Here is an 18,904-nt window from a genome sequence, read left to right on the forward strand (position 1 = left end):
GGGACTCCTTCCAAATCATACCACAGAGGCATCTATCTGCCTTCTGGGGACAGGGGATAAGCGTCATAGAAACACAGGCTTGGGTGTCAGGAAAGTTTGTGAGATGTTCTGCCTCCCCTGTGCCTTGAGGAAAGAGCATCAGAGTCTGCTGAGCTGAAACCAGTTGTTTCAGAGTGGCCCTGCCATCTCCATGTATTATGACCTCTTTGAGATTCACTTTCCATCTCTCAAATGGGGCCCTCATGTGGCCCAGCCCCAAGATCTTCAGACAAACATGGGAGAGGATAGTGATTTCAAAATTCACATGCAGGGGCTGGGGAGATAGCTCAGTCGTTAGTGTGCTTGCCTTGTAAGCATAAGGCCCTGGGTTCAATCCCCAGCACCAAAAAACAAAAAAAAACTCACATGCAGCCCATTGTCAGTCTCTACTCTCTGATACCAACAAACCAACTCCTATTAACCCTTCAAAGCCCAATTCAAATTTGCCCCATTTGGGGAACTTCTTTTTTTGTGGGTGTTGGTGCTGGGATTGAACTCAGAGGCATTGGACCACTGAGCCATATCCCCAGCCCTAGATCCTAGCTGACCCCAGAGGGCAAGAGTCAAATATTGGCTGCTTTTCTCCTTGGCCCTTGTACTTCCTTGACTTTAGTCTCCAAGTTTTTGGGTTGAAACACCCAGCAGGCCAGTTTCACCAGTCTTACAGTAGGAGTCCCATAGGGGATGGCTTATTTTAAAATTTCTCAGGTTGTCCTGTTAGAAGAAATACTTTGTCAAAACATTAACAAGCAAAAGTTATGAAGTTCTATATGAAAATACCAAATGAAATTAACAAGATCAAAAATACTCAGTTTGTATAATAGCTTTGAACCAAGAAACAATTTCTATAACATTTATATGTTTTGCCTCCACAAAGATCCATAAATGTATCAACTCAATAACAAGACTACAAATTTTACTTTCTTTTAAAAACTCTGGTAATATTGCATGTCTTTTATAATTTACCCAAACCTTTACTTAGTTTTGTATTATATCCCTTGGTTATTTTGAGATCATAGTAATCTTTACAATAAAAATCTATCTTTTTAACACAACTTTGAATAAACTTAAATTTAGCTTACTTTGGAGGCATCCTAACATGGAGTAGTGTGAGAGGCAGACTGAGGTAAGATAGGGCGTTTGACAAATAACACAATACAAGATTACATCTGAAACGTGAATCAAACAAAAAATGAGAGTTCTTTACTTTTTTGGGGGGCGGGTACTGGGGCACTCGACCACTGAACCTCATCCCCATCCCTACTTTGTATTTTATTTAGAGACAGGGTCTCACTGAGTTGCTTAGCACCTCACTTTTGCTGGGTGTTTCAACCCCAAAACTTGGAGACTAAAGTCAAGGAAGTACAAGGGCCAAGGAGAAAAGCTGGCTTTGAACTTGTGATCCTCCTGCTTCAGCTTCCGGAGCCTCTGGGATTACAGGCGTGCACCATCATGGCCCTGCAAGAGTTCTTAACTTTCTTTCTTTCTTTTTTAATAATTTTTTTTTTAGTTGTAGGTGGACACAATATCTTTATTTTATTTTTATGTGTTGCTGAGAATCGAACCCAGGGCTTCACATGTGCTAGGCAAGCACTCTACCACTGAGCTACTACCCCTGCCCCTCTTAACTTTCCTTATGTGGGGGGGAAAAAGTGGCAAAATGTTTCCATCTTTCATATTGTTAATCTTTAAATAAATTAGGCTCTCCTTATGACCTTCCAAAAATATACTTAAATTTTCATCCCAGTGTAAAGAGTAACACAAAATTTTATATATCACATATTGATGACAAGCTATTTTTATCCAGTTACAAAATATTAAATAACATACATAAATCCCCAATTAAATTTGTTATTTCTGTATAAGTCAGAAAGAGACTACTGCTGCAGACAATTTTAGCTTGGAGAACATCAGCTTGATAAAATGCTGTCCTAAGCTTTTACATTTTACTTGAAGACCATGATTACATCTAATATGCAAAGAAGCCAGTAACAGCCACAGTACATCGATGTCCTTAATATTAACCAAGTTTAATTTTTAAAGAAAAGTTTAGAATCCATAGGGTAGGGGAATAACCTAAAACAAAAGTTGGTTTTTTTTAACCAAAGTTGTACAAACCCAAATTCCTTTAACACTTGGTTTCCCTGAGTAATAAAACCTAACAAACACAAGAAAATTATCCTGATAGATAAGAGCTCAGACTTTGCTTCCTATCAGTACATTAAAATTCGAATATCTGACGGTGCTACTTAGAGCCAGTTTAGTCACGTATGCGACCTTTTTGAGATTTACCTTTCCTAAACTTCTGCAGCTTAGACATTCTACAACTTGTTTAAGTCCTTGGGTTTGTCCTCTTTCACCTTGGACTTAGGAACAGGATTATTATTTTACATTACAAAAGTATGTTCTCATCCAGAAACATTTCTTTTACCTTCTAATTTTTAAAAATGTATTTGTACATTTATAACTTTCTTTTAGTGTTGAAATTCATTAAGTTCTTGGCAGCCAGCAGGTTTTATTCTCTGTCCCCTCCCAACAAGATGGGCTAGCCGAAAGACCAGAGCAGCAGGAAGATGGAGGTGGGGGGTGGACCTAAATGAAAGTTATAGAAAAAATAGATTCAAAGGCTAACCGGGCACAGTCGATTAGCAAATCATGCACCAAGCCAATATCCTTGGTATTGTCCCAATGCCTGCACAACATAGATTCCAGGCATCAGCCTGACACCTTTTTTTTTTTTGCGGTGCTGGGGATTGAACCCAGGGCCTTATGCTTTCGAGGCCAGCACTCTACCAACCGAGCTATATCCTCAGCCCCCCAACACTTTTTAATGTCTCTTCCATATGGACTCTGATCAAAGCCTTTCTCTAGAAGCTGGAGGTCCCCTGACTAGAACACCCAAGTGGAAAAGCCTTTCATCCCATCAGGAGAGTTCTATCGCTTCATTAAAGGAGTAACATTTGTTTACATGAGATGAGATACTTGACTCTACAGCACTTTAATGAAAACACAGCTGAGGGCTGGGGTTGTGGCTCAATGTAGGGCACTTGCCTAGCATGTGTGAAGCACTGGGTTTGATTCTCAGCACCACATATAAAGAAATAAATAAAACAAATTTCATAACAACTAAAAATATATTTTTTTAAAAAAGCTGAAACTTTTTGCATGCATATATAATTACATCTGTTAGAATTTTAATTCTTAGTAACCTTTTTAGGTTAAAACCTAGAAAGGAGCTATCTTAAACTTGAAATGGTAATCTCCCAAATTAACAAGTGAATCGCAGTTCCTCTATTGGAAACACCTGGTTGGAGCCCTCGACTCTAAAAACCTTTTGTTTTCCCTGAATAACCTCTGGGACTGGAATCTTTTGGGCCTCTCCCCTACCAAAGCAATAAACCTTCTTTCTTCCCTTTTAAAAAATTGTGTCCCCGTTAATGCATGGGGGACAAAATCGAGCTTTCAGTAATTTGGCCACGTAGGAAAACATGTGATTTAGTTACTTTAAAGGCATCCTCACTCTTTCCAATTTAGATTGACCCTTTTTATTAAAGTTTTAAGTCTCCTGAATTAGGCATTCAGATCCATTCACTGAATCTGAGTACTCATTTATCTATAAGCCAGTTTTGGTACCATGGACATGATATGGACAGGCATAAGCTACACAGAATAAAATAGAACCTATCACATATTTTTAGTCTGATCCAGACATGAAGGGCTTGTGTTATTGGGAATATTAAAGAGAACAATCTGTCAGCCCTGGTGGCCACTGGAGTCAAAGGTTTGGATGTCCATGCATCTTTCATGGGGCAGACTTACTTACACTCTTGCCACTGTTTATTTTCTGGTTCAGGTCTCTTTACAGGAAAATATTTGCACATGTGGACTCTTCCCATTGTTCTTACTGTCCTTAGACCTAGACTTTTTATTCCCTGTTTTTGGTAGGTTCCTGCAATTTAATTTCTCCTTGTGCATTATTTAACTTTTTGTTCCCCCCAACCTCTGTGTGTTCTGTCCCCCTAACTGGAGGTCTCTTATACACCCTGGGACTTTACCAAATACCCAGTTCCCCTTTTGGGGGATTGCTTACAGACCCCCATCCCGTTTTCCTAACCCTGTAATGGCCCAACCAGCCAAAATAGTATGACCTCGGCCGGAGGAGAGGTTTGCCTACCTTGCTTTATGCATAGAGTTTGCCTGGTTGCCGCGGGACTTGCCTGGGCCCTTTACCTGTGTTGCCAATCCACTTTCCATCCTTTTCGGATTTGGGGTCCTTGGTCAACCTCAGTGATGGCAGTTTCCTCCCTGGCTCCAAGGACACCCCAACAAGGCAGCGGATGGGTCTCCTCTGAGGAGGGAGGTCCCTGAGATCCCTGGGCAACCTATGGAGCCCTGCAATAGGTACCAAAATTGTTAGAAATAACGAAGGGCCAAGAAGTCAAACGCGTGCTTGGAAGTGGGTGGGCAAGGCAGACTTGACTTCTGCAGAAGTGCACACTCCCAAAGGGAATAAAGCACTCCTGGGCGCGCAGCCAGCCAACACTCATCCCTACAGGGTACTGCCCCTAGCTCCCTCGAAGTCGAGCTGGGGGCACAATCTCTCGATTGGCTAATTCTAGAATTAGGGCGGGCAAAAGGGAAGGAAGGGCTACAGTTGAATCCAATCAAGGCAGAATACTAGATTTTGAAAAAACGAACCACCAGACTTTATTTCTCACACTGAGGCAGAAGGAACACAAGTTCAAGGACAACGTCAGCAATTAGCAAGGCCCTAAACAACTTAACGAGACCCTGTCTAAAAACCAAAAACGCCTGGGGATGTAGCTCAATGGTAAAGCGTCCTGGGTTCAATCCCTAGTTTCATGCCCGCCGTCGTGTCTCTGATTACCGTTGTGAGGCCTGGCTGGCGGGCAGGGACCCCAGCTTTCTCATTTGCATGTAGCAAATGATGAACTGAATGTCCAGCACAGGAATTCTGATCTACTGATTAGCCACTGTTAAGTACCTGCTGTATACTAGGTCTGAAATGAGTGCCCTATATGCTGATCCTGTCAGTGGGAGTTGTTTGTCCTCTTCCTTATACAGAGCAGGAAACTAGCTCAGAGAAGCAGAGTAACTTGCTCAGGGTCACACAGCCACTCAACAAAGGAGGTCAGAGAAGTGGGTAAGTGACTGGGCATGTGAGGAACAGGGAATGTTTATTCCTTTACCTTAGGTTCAGACTTCTTGGGGATTTCTGCTCTGGGTAGTTATAGGCAGTTTGTAACTGTCAAGTCTTCTCGGACCTGAGGACTGAGGACAGATGTGGATGTGTTTCTCTCTACCTCTCTGGTTTTCTGGGAACCATGCTGCTGAGAGTAGGACGGTTGCTGCCTGGTAGTGAGAGCTGGGGAAGGTATAGGGGAACCTGGATCAGCTAAGGAGAGTCATCAGGGGCTCAAGGGGGAGCAGGGGGCTGGTGGGGTCTGATTTGTGGGTTTGAAAGACCCCCGTGCTGTATTTGAGGGGACTGGTTGTTCAGGTTGTCTGGAGGCAGGCAACACTGCTAGGTGGTAGGAAGGGACACTGGACTGTGGCCCCAGTCAAGAGGGTGGGGCTGGGGTGTGGCTTCACGGTAGATCACTGGCCGAAACTGCCCGAGACCCTGGGTACCATCTCCAGCACCACGACACAGAAACAGAAATGCAGGGCTCGGTGGCATGAGTCCTGGCCGTGCCTGTGTTGTCTGTGTTCTGGCCTGCAGCAGCCTCTGCCTGCCTGCAGCTTCCCCCTCCAGTGCCAGGAGACACTGGTGACTCCCAGGGCAAGGACTGTTGTGACCCATCTGTGGCCCTGAGATTCCCAGATCAGAGGAGTGACTGCATGATGGGGTCCCGGGAGGGATCACGAGGTTCTGGGGGAGCAGAAGACTTTGCAGGGAGAGGGAACTTGGTCTGTGTGATGGAAAGGAGCTTTGGAGAAACTGGGAGAGCAGAGGCCAGGAGGCCGAGGAGCACCCAGTCCTGTGGAGGCTGGGGCCTGCAGTGCAGGCGAGGGGCATGAGGGACTTATTTGGTAGACAGGGAAGCTGGGGACAGAGAATGATCAAGTGGCCAGGGCCATTGCTGCTGTCTCCTCTGTCAGGACAGCACATGGCCTGTGTGGCTAACCCAAGAATCGCATGCAGAGTGTTTTGCAAGAGGGAGGAACAGTGTTGAGTGACATATTTTTTCACTATTGTTGCACCTGTCACCTCCTGAACTCTCGGGCCAGACAGTGTCCCCCTGGGGACACTGAGACCCACAGTCACACAGGAAGTGTGAATGCTGGGATGACACCCAGGCAGTCTGAGTTCAGAGCCTTCACCCGCAGCCCCTCCAGGGCGATCAGCATGTAGTAGACACATGCTGGTTCTCCTAAACGGCGAGCACTGACTTCATTGCCAGATGAAAAGCTCCCCGGGGGCAGTGACATGTCACAATCACCCCTGGCATCCCCAGACCTGCTGGGCCTGGGCCTCGCATGTGGTGAGGACTGGGCAGCTGCAGGTGTGCTGGGGAGGGAGGAAGAAACTGGGCCCACAGGCCGGGCCTGGGGGACACGTGCACCCTGGCTGCCTGCATCAGGTGTCAGCAGTGTGTGTGGAGGGGCTGCTGGGGGTTGTGAGAGGAAGCATCTCCTGGGTTCAGATGAGGCCGGAACCCCCGCAGCTCTTGGGGAAGGTGGATGAAATGACACCTCTCTCGTGGCACTGCTGAATGGATAAGGTTCCTGTTCCCAGTGCAGGGCCCCGCTGGGCAGTCACTGGTATGATCATTGCCCATGCTTTTGCATTTTCTGTGTTACATCTCACTGAGAGCAGCACAGACTGCTCAGTTGGAAGATAAAACACGGTTTTTCCTGTGAACCTGAGGGTAGCACTATTGCCCAAGCTGTGCGTGGTGGTCTCCACACAACCCCGTTCTCAGAGGGCACTGTGCATGCCCAGTGGGACGTGGGTGTAAAGGGTGGCTGAGAGGTCTACCAAGGTGGTGCAGGTAGGCCCTGCAATTGGCATCACCCTTCAGACTCCCTTCCCACCCGCAAAGTGGGACGAGTGGAGTAAGAGAGCGCCCACTTATGGCCGGCTCGGTGGCGTGGGGGCGGCAGTGACCAGGCCCCTGCCTCTGACTGATGTACTGTGCTCTCTCCCACAGAGACTGATGGAGAGGCAGAAACGGAAGGCGGACATCGAGAAGGGGCTGCAGTTCATTCAGTAAGCGTGTGGCAGGTGGTGGGCAGGGCAGGTCCTCAGGAAGCCACGCTCTCTCCTGCTCTCCTGTTTCCTGCTGGCTGAGCCCCTGGGGGTCAGGCTCCTGTGTTTCGGGGTGTGGGAAGGTGGGTGAGCTAGGCAGGGGCTAGCCAGGCAGAGGCTGTGGCTCCACAGGCACATGCTCCCTGCTCCTTGCTACCTGCCCCTCTTGTTCAGTACGTTACTCCACCCTCACCCGCCATGTCTGCACGCGACACACCCGTGCATTCTCTTACACTCCTGCAATCGTCCTCTAACAGATCAATGGTCCCCATGTTTTGAGCTCTTACTGTCTCTCAGGCTCTGTGCTGGGCCCTATAGATCTGTCCATCATCTTTTTAATCTTTACAACAGCCCAGCAAAGTAGGTCACTTTATTTCCATTTTGCAGATGAGAAAGCTGAGGCCTAGAGAAGCTAAGAAATTTAAGGTCATGCAGTTATCGAGTGATGGCATTCGAAGCCAGGTCTAGCTGACTCCCACACCCATGTGTTTCCATTAAATGCTCCCAGCACCCCGATGCCATGGTTGTTTTTCTTTTTTTTTTCTTTATATACAAAGTGTTTTTACTAACCTTTTCTTTTGTCTCTCTTAAATAGATCCTCCCTCAGGGACTTGTTTATTATGACAATAATGAAGCGTAGGCTTTGGGGCCCTCACTTGCTTGGGCCTTTCCTGAGGGCCTGGAGGCACATGCACCCTAGCAATTTTATGTTCAAAATTTCCTGTTCTTTTTCTTAGAGTTCCCCATAAAATTGGAATTTGCCTCTGTAAACCCTTATAGACTCCCGGGTTTTGTTCCCTCACATGGATTTACAAAGTACTCCCTGCCTTTCCTCACCCACGTTGTCACCACAATGTCACCACAAACTGGGCCCCTTTTCAAACAGTCAGTCCACGTTGCTCTCATAAAGTGAGGGTTTATGTCAACACCATGCGTCACATCTTCTGGCTCCTTCCCAAAGGGGCCCTTTGTGTGCCCCTGCCCCAGGCTGTAGGTAATGCATCCTGCAGCCGAGGGGCACGGCCTCCTCACTCTCGGGCATCAGAGTGGTGGCCTCTGCTGTACTCATCTCTGGGGCAGGTCTTGACATTCAGGGGAGCAACCGTTTGATTTTCATGAAGTGTTCAAATTTATTCAGAGGCTGGCCTGGTGAACACGGTGAGCTTTGCAACTGCTGTTTTCTGTAAGAGGAATCTTGTGAGCCAGACATGGTGGCACACCCCTATAATCCCAGCAGCTTGAGGGGCTGAGGCAGGAAGATACCAAGTTCAAGGCCAGCCTCGAGAATGTAGTGAGACCCTGTTTCAAAATAAAAAGAACAGTGGAGGGTGTAGTGCAGTGGTAGCGCCCCTGGGTTCAACCCCCAGAATCCTGTCCGCCTCATTCACTGATTTCTGTAGAGCTGATCCCTGTCCCAGTTCTCTGCTTCCTGTATGGTTCCTTGCCCCTGAAATGAGACAGTGCCACTTCTCAACAGGGTCCCTGTGAGGGTTGAGGGGATTTGGGGGTGCTTGGGGTAAACTCTTGTTCTGACTTCCTCCCCTTTCCAAAGGGGGAGGCTCAGCAGTGGAGCAGCCTGCAGGGCCCCCCTGTTGGCCTCTTGAGGCATGGCTATGCAGGACATTACCGCAGGATCTGCTCCTATTCAAATCTGTCTCGCTGGCTTTGCCTGCTCCCTGACGTTTTCACACGTGTACTCCATGTGTTTAGCAAGGGGGTCCGAGGTGGGTTCCCCACCTCCTGTGGGCCTGAGGATACAGGTTTGGTTTGGGAAGAGTGTGGTCATTCCCTATCCCAGTTTAGGTGGTTTTTGTTTGTTTGTTTGCCGTGCTGGGGATCGAACCCAGGGCCTTATATTGACAGGCAAGCACTCTACCCACTGAGCTATATCCCCAGCCCAGGTGGTAATTTCTGTGGGAGCTCCTGTGCCGTCCCCTCCTCCAGGCCTTGAGCTGCAGCTGGAGCTGCCATTGGCCCTGCCTTGGCCAGACTGCTTTTCCTCCTCTTGCCTTTCCAAGGTGGGACCCCCTAGGCCCCGCCTCGACTCTCACCCATGTAACTTGGAGAGACTTGGAGCATGTGCTCTCTTACTAGGAGAGGGCTGGTTTCAGACAGAGGACAGCTGCTGAGCCAGGCCTGCTGCTGGCACTGGTCTGCCCTTTCTCAGCGTCTGCACCTGGGAGAGTCTGACTGTTGGGCCCTGGGAAAAATACAAGTCCTTCCCTCAGAATCGGACTGCCTGAATGCTGTCCCCTCACCCCAGCCCACAAGGTAACTGAGGTCCGCATTGGAGAAGCCCTCTCCTGGTACGACCTCAGGCCTGCAGCTCCAGCCCTGGAGCCTCCGTGAGGCCGGGCTCACACAGACCTGTGTCCCTCTCTTTTTGCTAGGTCAACACTACCCCTAAAGCAAGAAGAGTATGAGGTGAGTGCCAGCTGCTGGGTTGGATGAAGGTGAAGGGCGGACCTGTCCAGGGAAGAGGGCAGGGCAAGGGGACCGGGACCAGAGCTGGATGGAGAAAAGCCCCTGAGCCCCTGTGCACCCTGCCCTGGACAGGCCTTCCTGCTCAAGCTGGTACAGAATCTGTTTGCTGAGGGCAATGACCTGTTTCGGGAGAAGGACTATAAGCAGGCCCTGGTGCAGTACATGGAGGGGCTGAACGTGGCTGACTACGCCGCCTCTGACCAGGTGGCCCTGCCCCAGGAGCTGCTGTGCAAACTGCATGTCAACAGGGCTGCCTGCTACTTCACCATGGTGAGCCTGGAATTCCCCTGCCCGCTGCCCTGTTGCTTATCATGTTCCCCTGCATGCTCTCCAGGCCAGTCCTGCACCCAGTGAGCCTGTAGACCCGGGGCTGGCCTCCTCCACCTCCTCCTGTCTGACTCTCCCTGTCTATTCCTGAGGCCCTCAGTCCCAGTTGCACAACAGACTAACCTGGAGAACTTTAGAAAACAGATAAGCCAGGTGGCCTGTATTCCCAGCTACTTAGGAGGATGAGACAGGAGGATCACTTGAGCCCAGTGTTTGGGATTAGCCTGGGCAACATAGCAAGACCCCCAGCTCCAAAAAAAAAAAGAATATGGATGCATAATAAAAAATTCTCAAAGCATGGTGCTGATGCCCTAGCCCTGCCCCAGATGAATTGAGTTTGAATCTCCAGGTGACACTGGACCTGCCCCACTTCAACCTCCCAGCTTCGTCACTCTCCCTAAGCTCCTCCTCTTCCCTAGCCCACTCCTACTCTGGCTCAGTTGCTGTTCAGATCCTGTGGGAAGCTCTGCTGCAGACTTGCAGAGGGCCCAGGGAGACTTCTGCAATTCAGCCAGCTTTTCTGGATCAGTGCATCTCTGGATGCCTGAGGATCTGGCCCTTCGCACTCTGTTCTTTGTGCAGAGCTGCCCCAGGATTTCGCTTCTCAGAGGTGCCACTCTTGGGCTTTAAGGATTTAAACTGAGGGCAGATGTGCAAATACGTGTGGGAGGACCATGTTCAGCACTGTACAACCTGCAGCCCATCCCTGCAGTGTCCTGCCAGTGCCCACTGCAGCCTGTAGGCTGAATACACAAATGCCCCTGCTCAGTGTCTGAATGTGGCCTTTTCCCCGGGACCTCTCCAGCTCCATTCCTGAGCCCCGTCCTGCCCCAGCTCCCGCTCTGCAGGGAGGGGAGGCTGCTCTCCAGTCCTAGGTGTGGGCAGGAGCCCAGGGCAGGCAGAGAGTCACAGGTGCTGACTGGTGGGTCTCCCACTCCTCTCCCACAGGGCCTATATGAGAAAGCACTGGAGGACAGCGAGAAGGCGCTGCTCCTGGACAGCCAGAGCATCCGGGCGCTGTTCCGCAAGGCGCGTGCCCTCAACGAGCTGGGGCGCCACAAGGAGGCCTACGAGTGCAGCAGCCGGTGCTCCCTGGCCCTGCCACACGTGAGTCCCGACTCCAAACCTCTGCTCTTGCTCTCAGGTAGGCCCGGCTTCCGCCTCTCACTGAGCCTCGGCGTCCTCTGTGACATGGAGTTGCAGACACTGATAGGAATGCTGGCCGTCATCTCTGAGCTCTGATTGGTGCCAGGCACTACTAAAACTGCATTATGGGTTTTAACTCACCAAATCCGTGTGACAACCCTGCTCTTTTTTTGTACTGAGTATTGCACCCAGGGCACTTCAGCACTGAGCTACATACACGCCCAGCCCTTTTTATTGTTTATTTTGAGACCATGTCTTACCAAGTTGCTTATTGTACCCACTTTAAAGGTGAAGGGATAGAGACACAGAGAGAAAGGAGCACTCCCGAAATCACGACGGCTTAGGGTAGCAGATCTGAGATCTGGGCCCCAGCAGTCTGATTTTAGTCTGGGCTTCTGACCTCTACACTGTGTCCAGGGCTGCTGTGATGATTATGCCATATAATATGTGCTAGGCCATATGTGCTGGGCCCTGATTGTCAGAGGTAGGGAAGCAGCAGTGCGAATGGCAGTACCGAGCCTGTGAGATGGCCCCACCCACACTCAGCTGGACACGTGTCCCCTTCCCATTCATTCATTAACAGTATTTACAAAGTGCCCATACAGGCACAGATCTATGCCCTTCAAGGACCCACAGCCTTCAGGTGACAAATTAGAACAGCCCTGGGGTCTAGGCCTGGTTCTGCCTTGTCCCCCAGTGTCCTGCCAGTGCCCACCGCAGCCTGTAGGCTGTATGCACAAATGCCCCTGCTCAGTGTCTGAATGTGGCCTTTTCCCTGGGACTTCTCCAGCTCCGTTCCTGAATGGATTGAACCCAGGGCACTTTAGCACTGAGCTACATGCCCAGCCCTTTTTATTGTTTATTTTGAGACCAGGTCTTACTAAGTTGCTTATTGTACCCACTTTAAACCAAGCTTTTCTTTTCTTGTTTTTATTACTGGGGATTGAACCCATACTTAACCACTGAGCCACATCCCCAGCCCTTTTTTGTATTTTCTTTAGAAATAGGGTCTCTCTGAATTGCTTAGGATCTTGCTAAATTGCTGAGACTGGCTTTGAACTTGTGTTCCTCCTGCCTCAGGCTCCCAAGCTGCTGGGATTACAGGTGTGTGCCCCTGTGCCTGGCTGGACAAAGCATTTCTTGCCTCAGTTCTATGTCGATATAATGCCCTTCCTGAAATAGTGACTGTTAAGGAGCTTGGAAAAGTTCAGATGCTGCCCAGGAAGTGGGAGAGGATAGGAGGTGCCTGGAAAGCTCCCTGGAGGAGGTGGGGCTTGAGCAGTTCCCGAAGAGGACAGGCAGTGTGCATGGTGGTCAAGGATGTCAGTGCTGGACAGTGGGCCTGGGGTTGAGTTTATTCTTGTGTCTTCCACTCTTAGCTGTGTCTCCTTGGCCATGACAACCTCCCGGAGCCTTGGTTTGCACCCCTGTAAAATGGGACTGTTAATATACAATGCGTCATAGGGATGTACTGAGGCTAAAATTAGAAAATCATGCACCAGGACATCTACTGTTCAGGACACAGTAGATATTATTATACTTAATGCTTCCCCGATTATGCTTAGTTGCCTAATAAGAATGTTTCTTGAGCTAGAAATGTAGCTCAGTGAAAGAGCATTTGTCTAGTATGTTCCAGGTCCTGGTCGCAATCCCCAGTAGTGTAAAAGAAAAAAGAATGTTTCTTCGTGACAATCATCCCCTGATCCCTATAACATTTTGTAGCATCCACAGCAGACCTACAGCTAGGTCTTGTGGGGAGTGCACTGCTGAGGGGGGGGGTAGGGCAGCTCCATCCTGTGGGTAAAGAAGCCCCAATGAAGGTTTGGAAATTGCCTACAGAAGTATCCCAGCCCAGGACGCCTTATTTTGTATTAGGGAATTCCTCCCTATTCTGGTATTTACTGGGCAAATACTGAGCACCTGAATCATGATGGGCATTGGGACTAGAGGTGGCTCAGATCCAGAACTTGGCCACCAGGAGAGGAAAAGGGACAAAGGCACACAGTGACACAGCACCCCTGGCCCTGCCTGGCCTGGAGCATAGTGCAAGGTAACCCATTTCGTTCTTGACAGATTGATCTTCCCTATTGGTTTGGACACACCATGAGGCCTGTCTGCCCTGTGCACCTTGGTGCTGTCGTGACATAGCTTATGGCTGGCACACAGTGCACATTAAGCAATACAGCCTGCGGGGGGCGGGAAGAGTGGCTATGCTTATCCGTCACTCACTGTGGCCAGGTGCTATTCAGAACCTTACATGTCCTTCCTCCTTGGGACCTCCTAGGAACCCTATGTGTGAAACACATCATTTGCCAAAGGTCACCGACCTTGTCTAGGACAAACAAGTTGTAGAACAATTGGTATATGATTCCTCTTACATACGTACACACATACATAAATGGAAGAGAAAAGCCCCACAAAAGAAAACAGCATTCTTCACAGATTTGGATGCATACACTCCTAGAAAAGATCTGCAGGGAAATGCATCAGACCCGCAAAGCATGGTTCCCCTAGGGAGGAACCAGAGCGAGGGCCGGAGTGATCAGGGAGCACTTCCGCTCACTCTAACAGTTCACTTTCTACAGTTTGCTCTTACTTGCTGAATTTTAGAAATAGATAAGGCTGGGGCTGGGCATGGTGGTGCACACCTGTGATCCCAATTACTTGGGAGTCTGAGGCAGGAGGATTGAAAGTTTGAGGCTAGCTTGGGCAACTTAGCAAAACCCTGTCTCAAAATAAAAAGGACTGGGGATGTAGTTTAGTGGCAAAGAGTTCCTGGGTTCAATCCCTAGGACCACAAAAAAAAAGAAGAAGAAGAAGAAGAAAAACACATAAGGGCTATGGATGTAGCTCAGTGGCAGAGCACTTGCCTGGCGTGTACACGGCCCTGGGTTCCATTCCCAGCACCAAAAAAAGAAAGAAGGAAGGAAGGAAGGGAGGGAGGAAGGGGAAGAGAAGGGAAGGAAGGAAAAGGAGAGAAAATGAAATACAAAGATAATATTAAAATTAAAATCACATAGCATGGTTTGAACCATGCATGGCGACACATGCCTGTGATCCTAGTGACTCAGGAGGCTGAAGTAGAAGGATCACAAATTTAAGGTCAGCCTCAGTAACTTAGTAACAACCTAACAAGACCCTGTTTCAAAATAAAAAATAAAAAGGAGCGAGGTTGTGGCTCAGTGTTAAAGCACTCCTGGGTTAATCCCTAATATTGCCCCTGCAAAAAATAAAAAATAAAACATGGTTTGAGTCAAGCATAGTGGAGTATACCTGTAATCCCAGTAACTCAGGAGGCTGAGGCAGGAGAGCCACATGTTCCCAGCTGGACTCAGCAACTTAGCAAGATCCTGCCTCTCTTTCTTTTTCTATCCTTCTTTCCTTTTTCCTTCCTTCCTTCCTTCCTTCCTTCCTTCCTTCCTTCCTTCCTTCCTTCCTTCCTTCCTTCCCTCCCTCCCTCCCTGTGGTGCTGGGTATGGAATCCAAGGCCTGGCACATGCCAGACAGGTACTCTATGACTGGGCCACATCCCCAGTCCAACATCTTGTCTCAAATTAAAAGGGACTGGAAAAAAAAAGCGGGGGGACTGGAGATGTAGCTTAGTGGTAAAGTGCCACTGGGTTAAATTCTCAGCACAAACAACAGCCTGGTTTGGTGGTGCAGCCTGCAGTTCCAACTACTCTGGAGGCTGAGGCAGGAGGATCACTGGAACCCAGGGGTTAGAGTCCAGCCAGGCAACACAGCAAGACTCTGTCTCAAAGATAAAGGGATAATTAACATAGAATATAGTAAAGTGGAAGCCAAATTATTCCTTTGCGCTCCCCCCGATAAAAGAAAATATAAAAGCAAGAGTTCAAGGTTGCAGCCCCACAGCTCCCTGTGATATGTGACTTAGAAAGTCAGCCTCACCTCCCAGGGCCTCACTTTCTTGTCTGAGACATCCGCTAACTGTGGTCCCCCTTTCAGGGCTCCATGAGGTGTCCAGTAGCACAGCTCTGTGGGCCCAGGCATTCTGACCCACTGGGTGTCCTGTGTCTTATCTCCCCCAGGATGAAAGCGTCACTCAGCTGGGTCAGGAGCTGGCTCAGAAGCTCGGGCTGAGAGTACGGAAGGCGTATAAGAGGCCCCAGGTAGGTGGACTCTGGGCTCCGGGAACAGAAGAGGGATGCAGAAAGGATCAGGCACCACTGGGAAGTAGGTGAGGTGGCCAGGGCTAGGTGAGGACAGAGCAAGTGACAGCAGGTGATCTTTCCTTCCTGTTGGCTGAAAGCCCTGGAATGAGTGCTAAGACCTTGTGGAAGAGGAAAGAACAGCCACAGCCCCCAGCTCAAGTTAGGCACCAGCTGTTAAAACATGTTCCTCGCCTGCCCTGACTGACTTTAGCCACTCTGGAGATGGCCTCCGTTGACACTGGCGTCCTTCGCCCTGTGTTCTCAAATAACCTGGTGTGGTACCTATCTGAAGTGCCAGGATCTGTTTGGCTTCTTTGTATCCACATTCATTCATTTGGCACCTGCAGGTGCCAGGATGCTGCAGCACCCAGGAGAGCAAATGGCTCCAGAGTCTCTACCATGACCTGAGCAAGTCAGTTCATTTTTCTCCACCTTGTTTCCACATCTGGAAGACAGGGGTGATTGTGCCCACTTTAGAGGAAATGTTTGAGATGGTACCTAGCTCAGTGCCTGACACACAGCAGGAGCTTGCACATGGGGGGGTCTTTGCCCAGGTTGAGGTTGGAAGAAGAAAACACCAAATCTGACCCAGTAGACAGGGTAGGTGATTGTGGCAGGGCTGGGAAAAAGGGACCTCAGATGGCACTATAGATCCCAGCAGCCTATGTCAGGGCCTCTCTGTTGCCCTGGCTGGCAGGATGCTGAGCATCTTCCCAGGATCTTGATCTCTTCCCACCTCTCTCCAATCCCTGGCAGGAATTGGAAACCTTTTCTCTGCTCAGTAATGGCACTGCAGCTGGCGTGGCAGATCAGGTAGGATGGGGCCAGGACCCCAAGTCTCCTCCCCACCCCTATACCAAACTGTCTTGGTTCATCCTTTGTGAGAGCTTTAGATTTCCTCTTTGGGGTGTAGACAGCTTCAGGCAGTGTGATGTCTTGTTTGTCTGCAGCCACTGGACCACAGATGGTACCATGCCTGCTACTAGACCCTTCAGCCCCTGCCAAACCTTTCTGAGGCCCCTCCCACATCCACAGAGGTCAGGGCTGGTCACTTAGGGAGGTCTGTGAGATGCCCAAGCAGAGTGGCATGCACCACAAAGAAGACCAGGTTAGCTGTTCCTCAGTGTGATGTGTGCGCGCGCGCGCACACACACACACACACACAGACAGAGTGATCTGAGGATGTACAAGGTTGTGTAATCTTCCTGCACAGACCTTGGTGTCCTGTAGATTGTGTACACCCATGCGAGTGTGGTCAGCTAGGATCCCTGCAGGCGGCTCCAGTGTGCACCAAGAAGTAGTGTGGCTGGGCTGTGCCTGCAGGCAGTTCTTGGGATGCAGGAGACAGGCAAAGGCCCTGCAGGGCCCAGGCTCTACGTGAGAGCTGCTCCCTGTAGTGTGGGGAACAAGGGGCAAGGATGACATGAATTCAAGGCAGCCTTGTTCAGGAGGTGTGTGTGTTGATCTAATGAACACTGGAAAGCACTTCCTGTGTGCCAGGCGGGGTTCTGAGCTCTTCATATATCAAGCCAGTTCATCCCCAGAGCCAGGGGAGCAGGTTTCAGACAGGTAGAGAAGAGGAAACAGCGCTCACACCCAGGGCAACTGCCTGGGGTCAGGAGAGAGGTCAGGAGTCCTGCCCCAGACTAGGGGGTCCAGAAAAGCCTGGCCTCTGCATCTGGAAGCGTTGAGATTCAGAACCTGAGTGCGCCTTTTTTTTTCTTTTTTGGGTACCAGGGATTGAACTCAGGGCACTCGACCACTGAGCCACTTCCTCAGCCCTATTTTGTATTTTTATTTAGAGACAGGGTTTCACCGAGTTGCTTAGTACCTCGTTTTTTGCTGAGGCTGGCTTTGAACTCTCAGTCCTCCTGTCTCAGCCTCCCGAGCCTCTGGGATTACAGGCATGCGCCACCCCGCCCACCTGAGCCACCTCTGAGGTCCTCCTTTCCCTTATCTTTACTAGCAGTTCTAGGATTACAGTGAGTCATGTATGAAAGCTCCCAACCCTTTGGCTCCTGGAGAGATGGGCTCCATAAATCCTTGCTGCTAAGTGAACATTACCAGCAGGGATTCTGTGCAAAGGGGCAGGAAGAGGAGCCCAGAGAACCAGGCCAGGGTGAGATGGTAGGTGGGAGGGCTGTGGGCGACTTTGCCCTGCAGGGCCCTGGGAGCCACAGGCAGTGCCAAACAGGAAGAATCACAGCTGCCCTAAAGGTGTTCATCTGGTACTTCTTCCCCCTCCTTGAATATTTTGTATAGTTAACTTGAGAAAAGCCGCTCTCTGACTCAGTGTGAGGGCTTTGGTTTATGCAGCTTATCTGTGATGAGCAAACACACCCAGGGGGACTGAAGTGCACATTTTGCTATGTGCTCTGTGGGCAGGCGGGGTGGGGGTGCTGGGGGAGAGCACAGGCCTCGGGTAGGCCCTAGTCAGACAACCCCCTCTGATCTGAGAGCCCCAGCGGCCCACCTCCCTGCTGTGCTGTGGGACAACAGCTTGCAGAGCGCCCTGGCCAAATGCTAAACAGTAGTGGGGAGGAGTGTTGGCTGGGGCCTGGCAGGAGGCAGGCGCTGGGTAATCTTGTTGTCATTGCTACTGTTGACCCTGGGAGGGGTGGTAATGGTGAGGGCCTGGGCCTTGCCTTCCCTTCCCAGGAACATGCAGGAGGCAGGGGCCCTCCAGGGCCTCACCAGGGAAGCAAGACTTCAGCAGAACCATGAAGGACCCAGAGAAGAAGGGGAGGATGTTCAGAGTAGAGGAATGACTTGTGCCATGCGTGGCCTGAAGGTCCAGACAAAGCAGAGCATGGCCATCAGGGATGGAGTGTGGAGGCTGGTGACCTAGACACCCACGCCAGCCTCCTGGTGGTGCTCCCTGAACATGCACGTTCTGATCTAGTGAACTCTGAGAAAGCACTTCCTGTGTGCCAGGCGCTGCTCTGAGGTCTTATAGACATCAGGTCAGTTCATCTCCATAACCATCCCAGGAGGATGGTGGCTGTGTGTCCTCATTTTATAAATAAAAAAACAAGCCCAGAGCGGGCAAGGACTTGGCCAAGCCAGGGAGCAGACTGGGGTCCAGCCTTCCCTCCAACAGAAAGGCCAGAGTGTGCTGGGATCCTGCCTCCAGTGATTGTCCCTCTCTGCTTCCTAGGAGGCTAGATCTGTCCCTGGGGAGGTGGACACTTTTGTCTTTGAACTGCAGACCATCTGTGGTGAGATGTGGAGGGCTTGGTAAAATCCTCACCACCCTCCCTAGGGTGAAGACCCTACCCGTTGACAGGTGGGAAAGTTGAGGCTCAGACGTTAGATCCTATCCCCTCGGTCACTGCTGCCAAGAGGTACACCTGTGAGCCTTGTCTGACCCCACCCCACCCACTCCTGGACAGAACCTGTCTGACCACTGACTAGACCCCCGCAAGTCCAGCATGTGATCAATGTTTGACACCCACCCTAGACT

At 50.1% G+C, this 18,904-nt stretch overlaps 1 protein-coding gene across 3 annotated transcripts in view; it reads left to right on the forward strand.

Moving 5' to 3' along the window:
* Positions 1-18,904, forward strand: part of ZC3H7B (zinc finger CCCH-type containing 7B) — a 54,743-nt gene that overhangs the window by 16,098 nt on the left and 19,741 nt on the right. For 2 of the 3 annotated variants that reach the window (XM_079142113.1, XM_079142115.1), the window contains exons 2-7: positions 7,215-7,273; positions 9,703-9,736; positions 9,869-10,066; positions 11,072-11,230; positions 15,319-15,399; positions 16,198-16,254. In XM_079142113.1, coding sequence (XP_078998239.1) covers positions 7,221-7,273; positions 9,703-9,736; positions 9,869-10,066; positions 11,072-11,230; positions 15,319-15,399; positions 16,198-16,254 — 582 coding nt within the window. In that variant the 5' untranslated portion in view covers positions 7,215-7,220. The remainder of the gene's footprint in view (positions 1-7,214; positions 7,274-9,702; positions 9,737-9,868; positions 10,067-11,071; positions 11,231-15,318; positions 15,400-16,197; positions 16,255-18,904) is intronic. The other variant, XM_079142114.1, reaches the window with a different exon arrangement.

Source organism: Sciurus vulgaris, assembly GCF_902686455.1.
Source record: "Sciurus vulgaris genome assembly, chromosome: 5".
In the NCBI taxonomy this organism is placed as follows: Eukaryota; Metazoa; Chordata; class Mammalia; order Rodentia; family Sciuridae; genus Sciurus; species Sciurus vulgaris.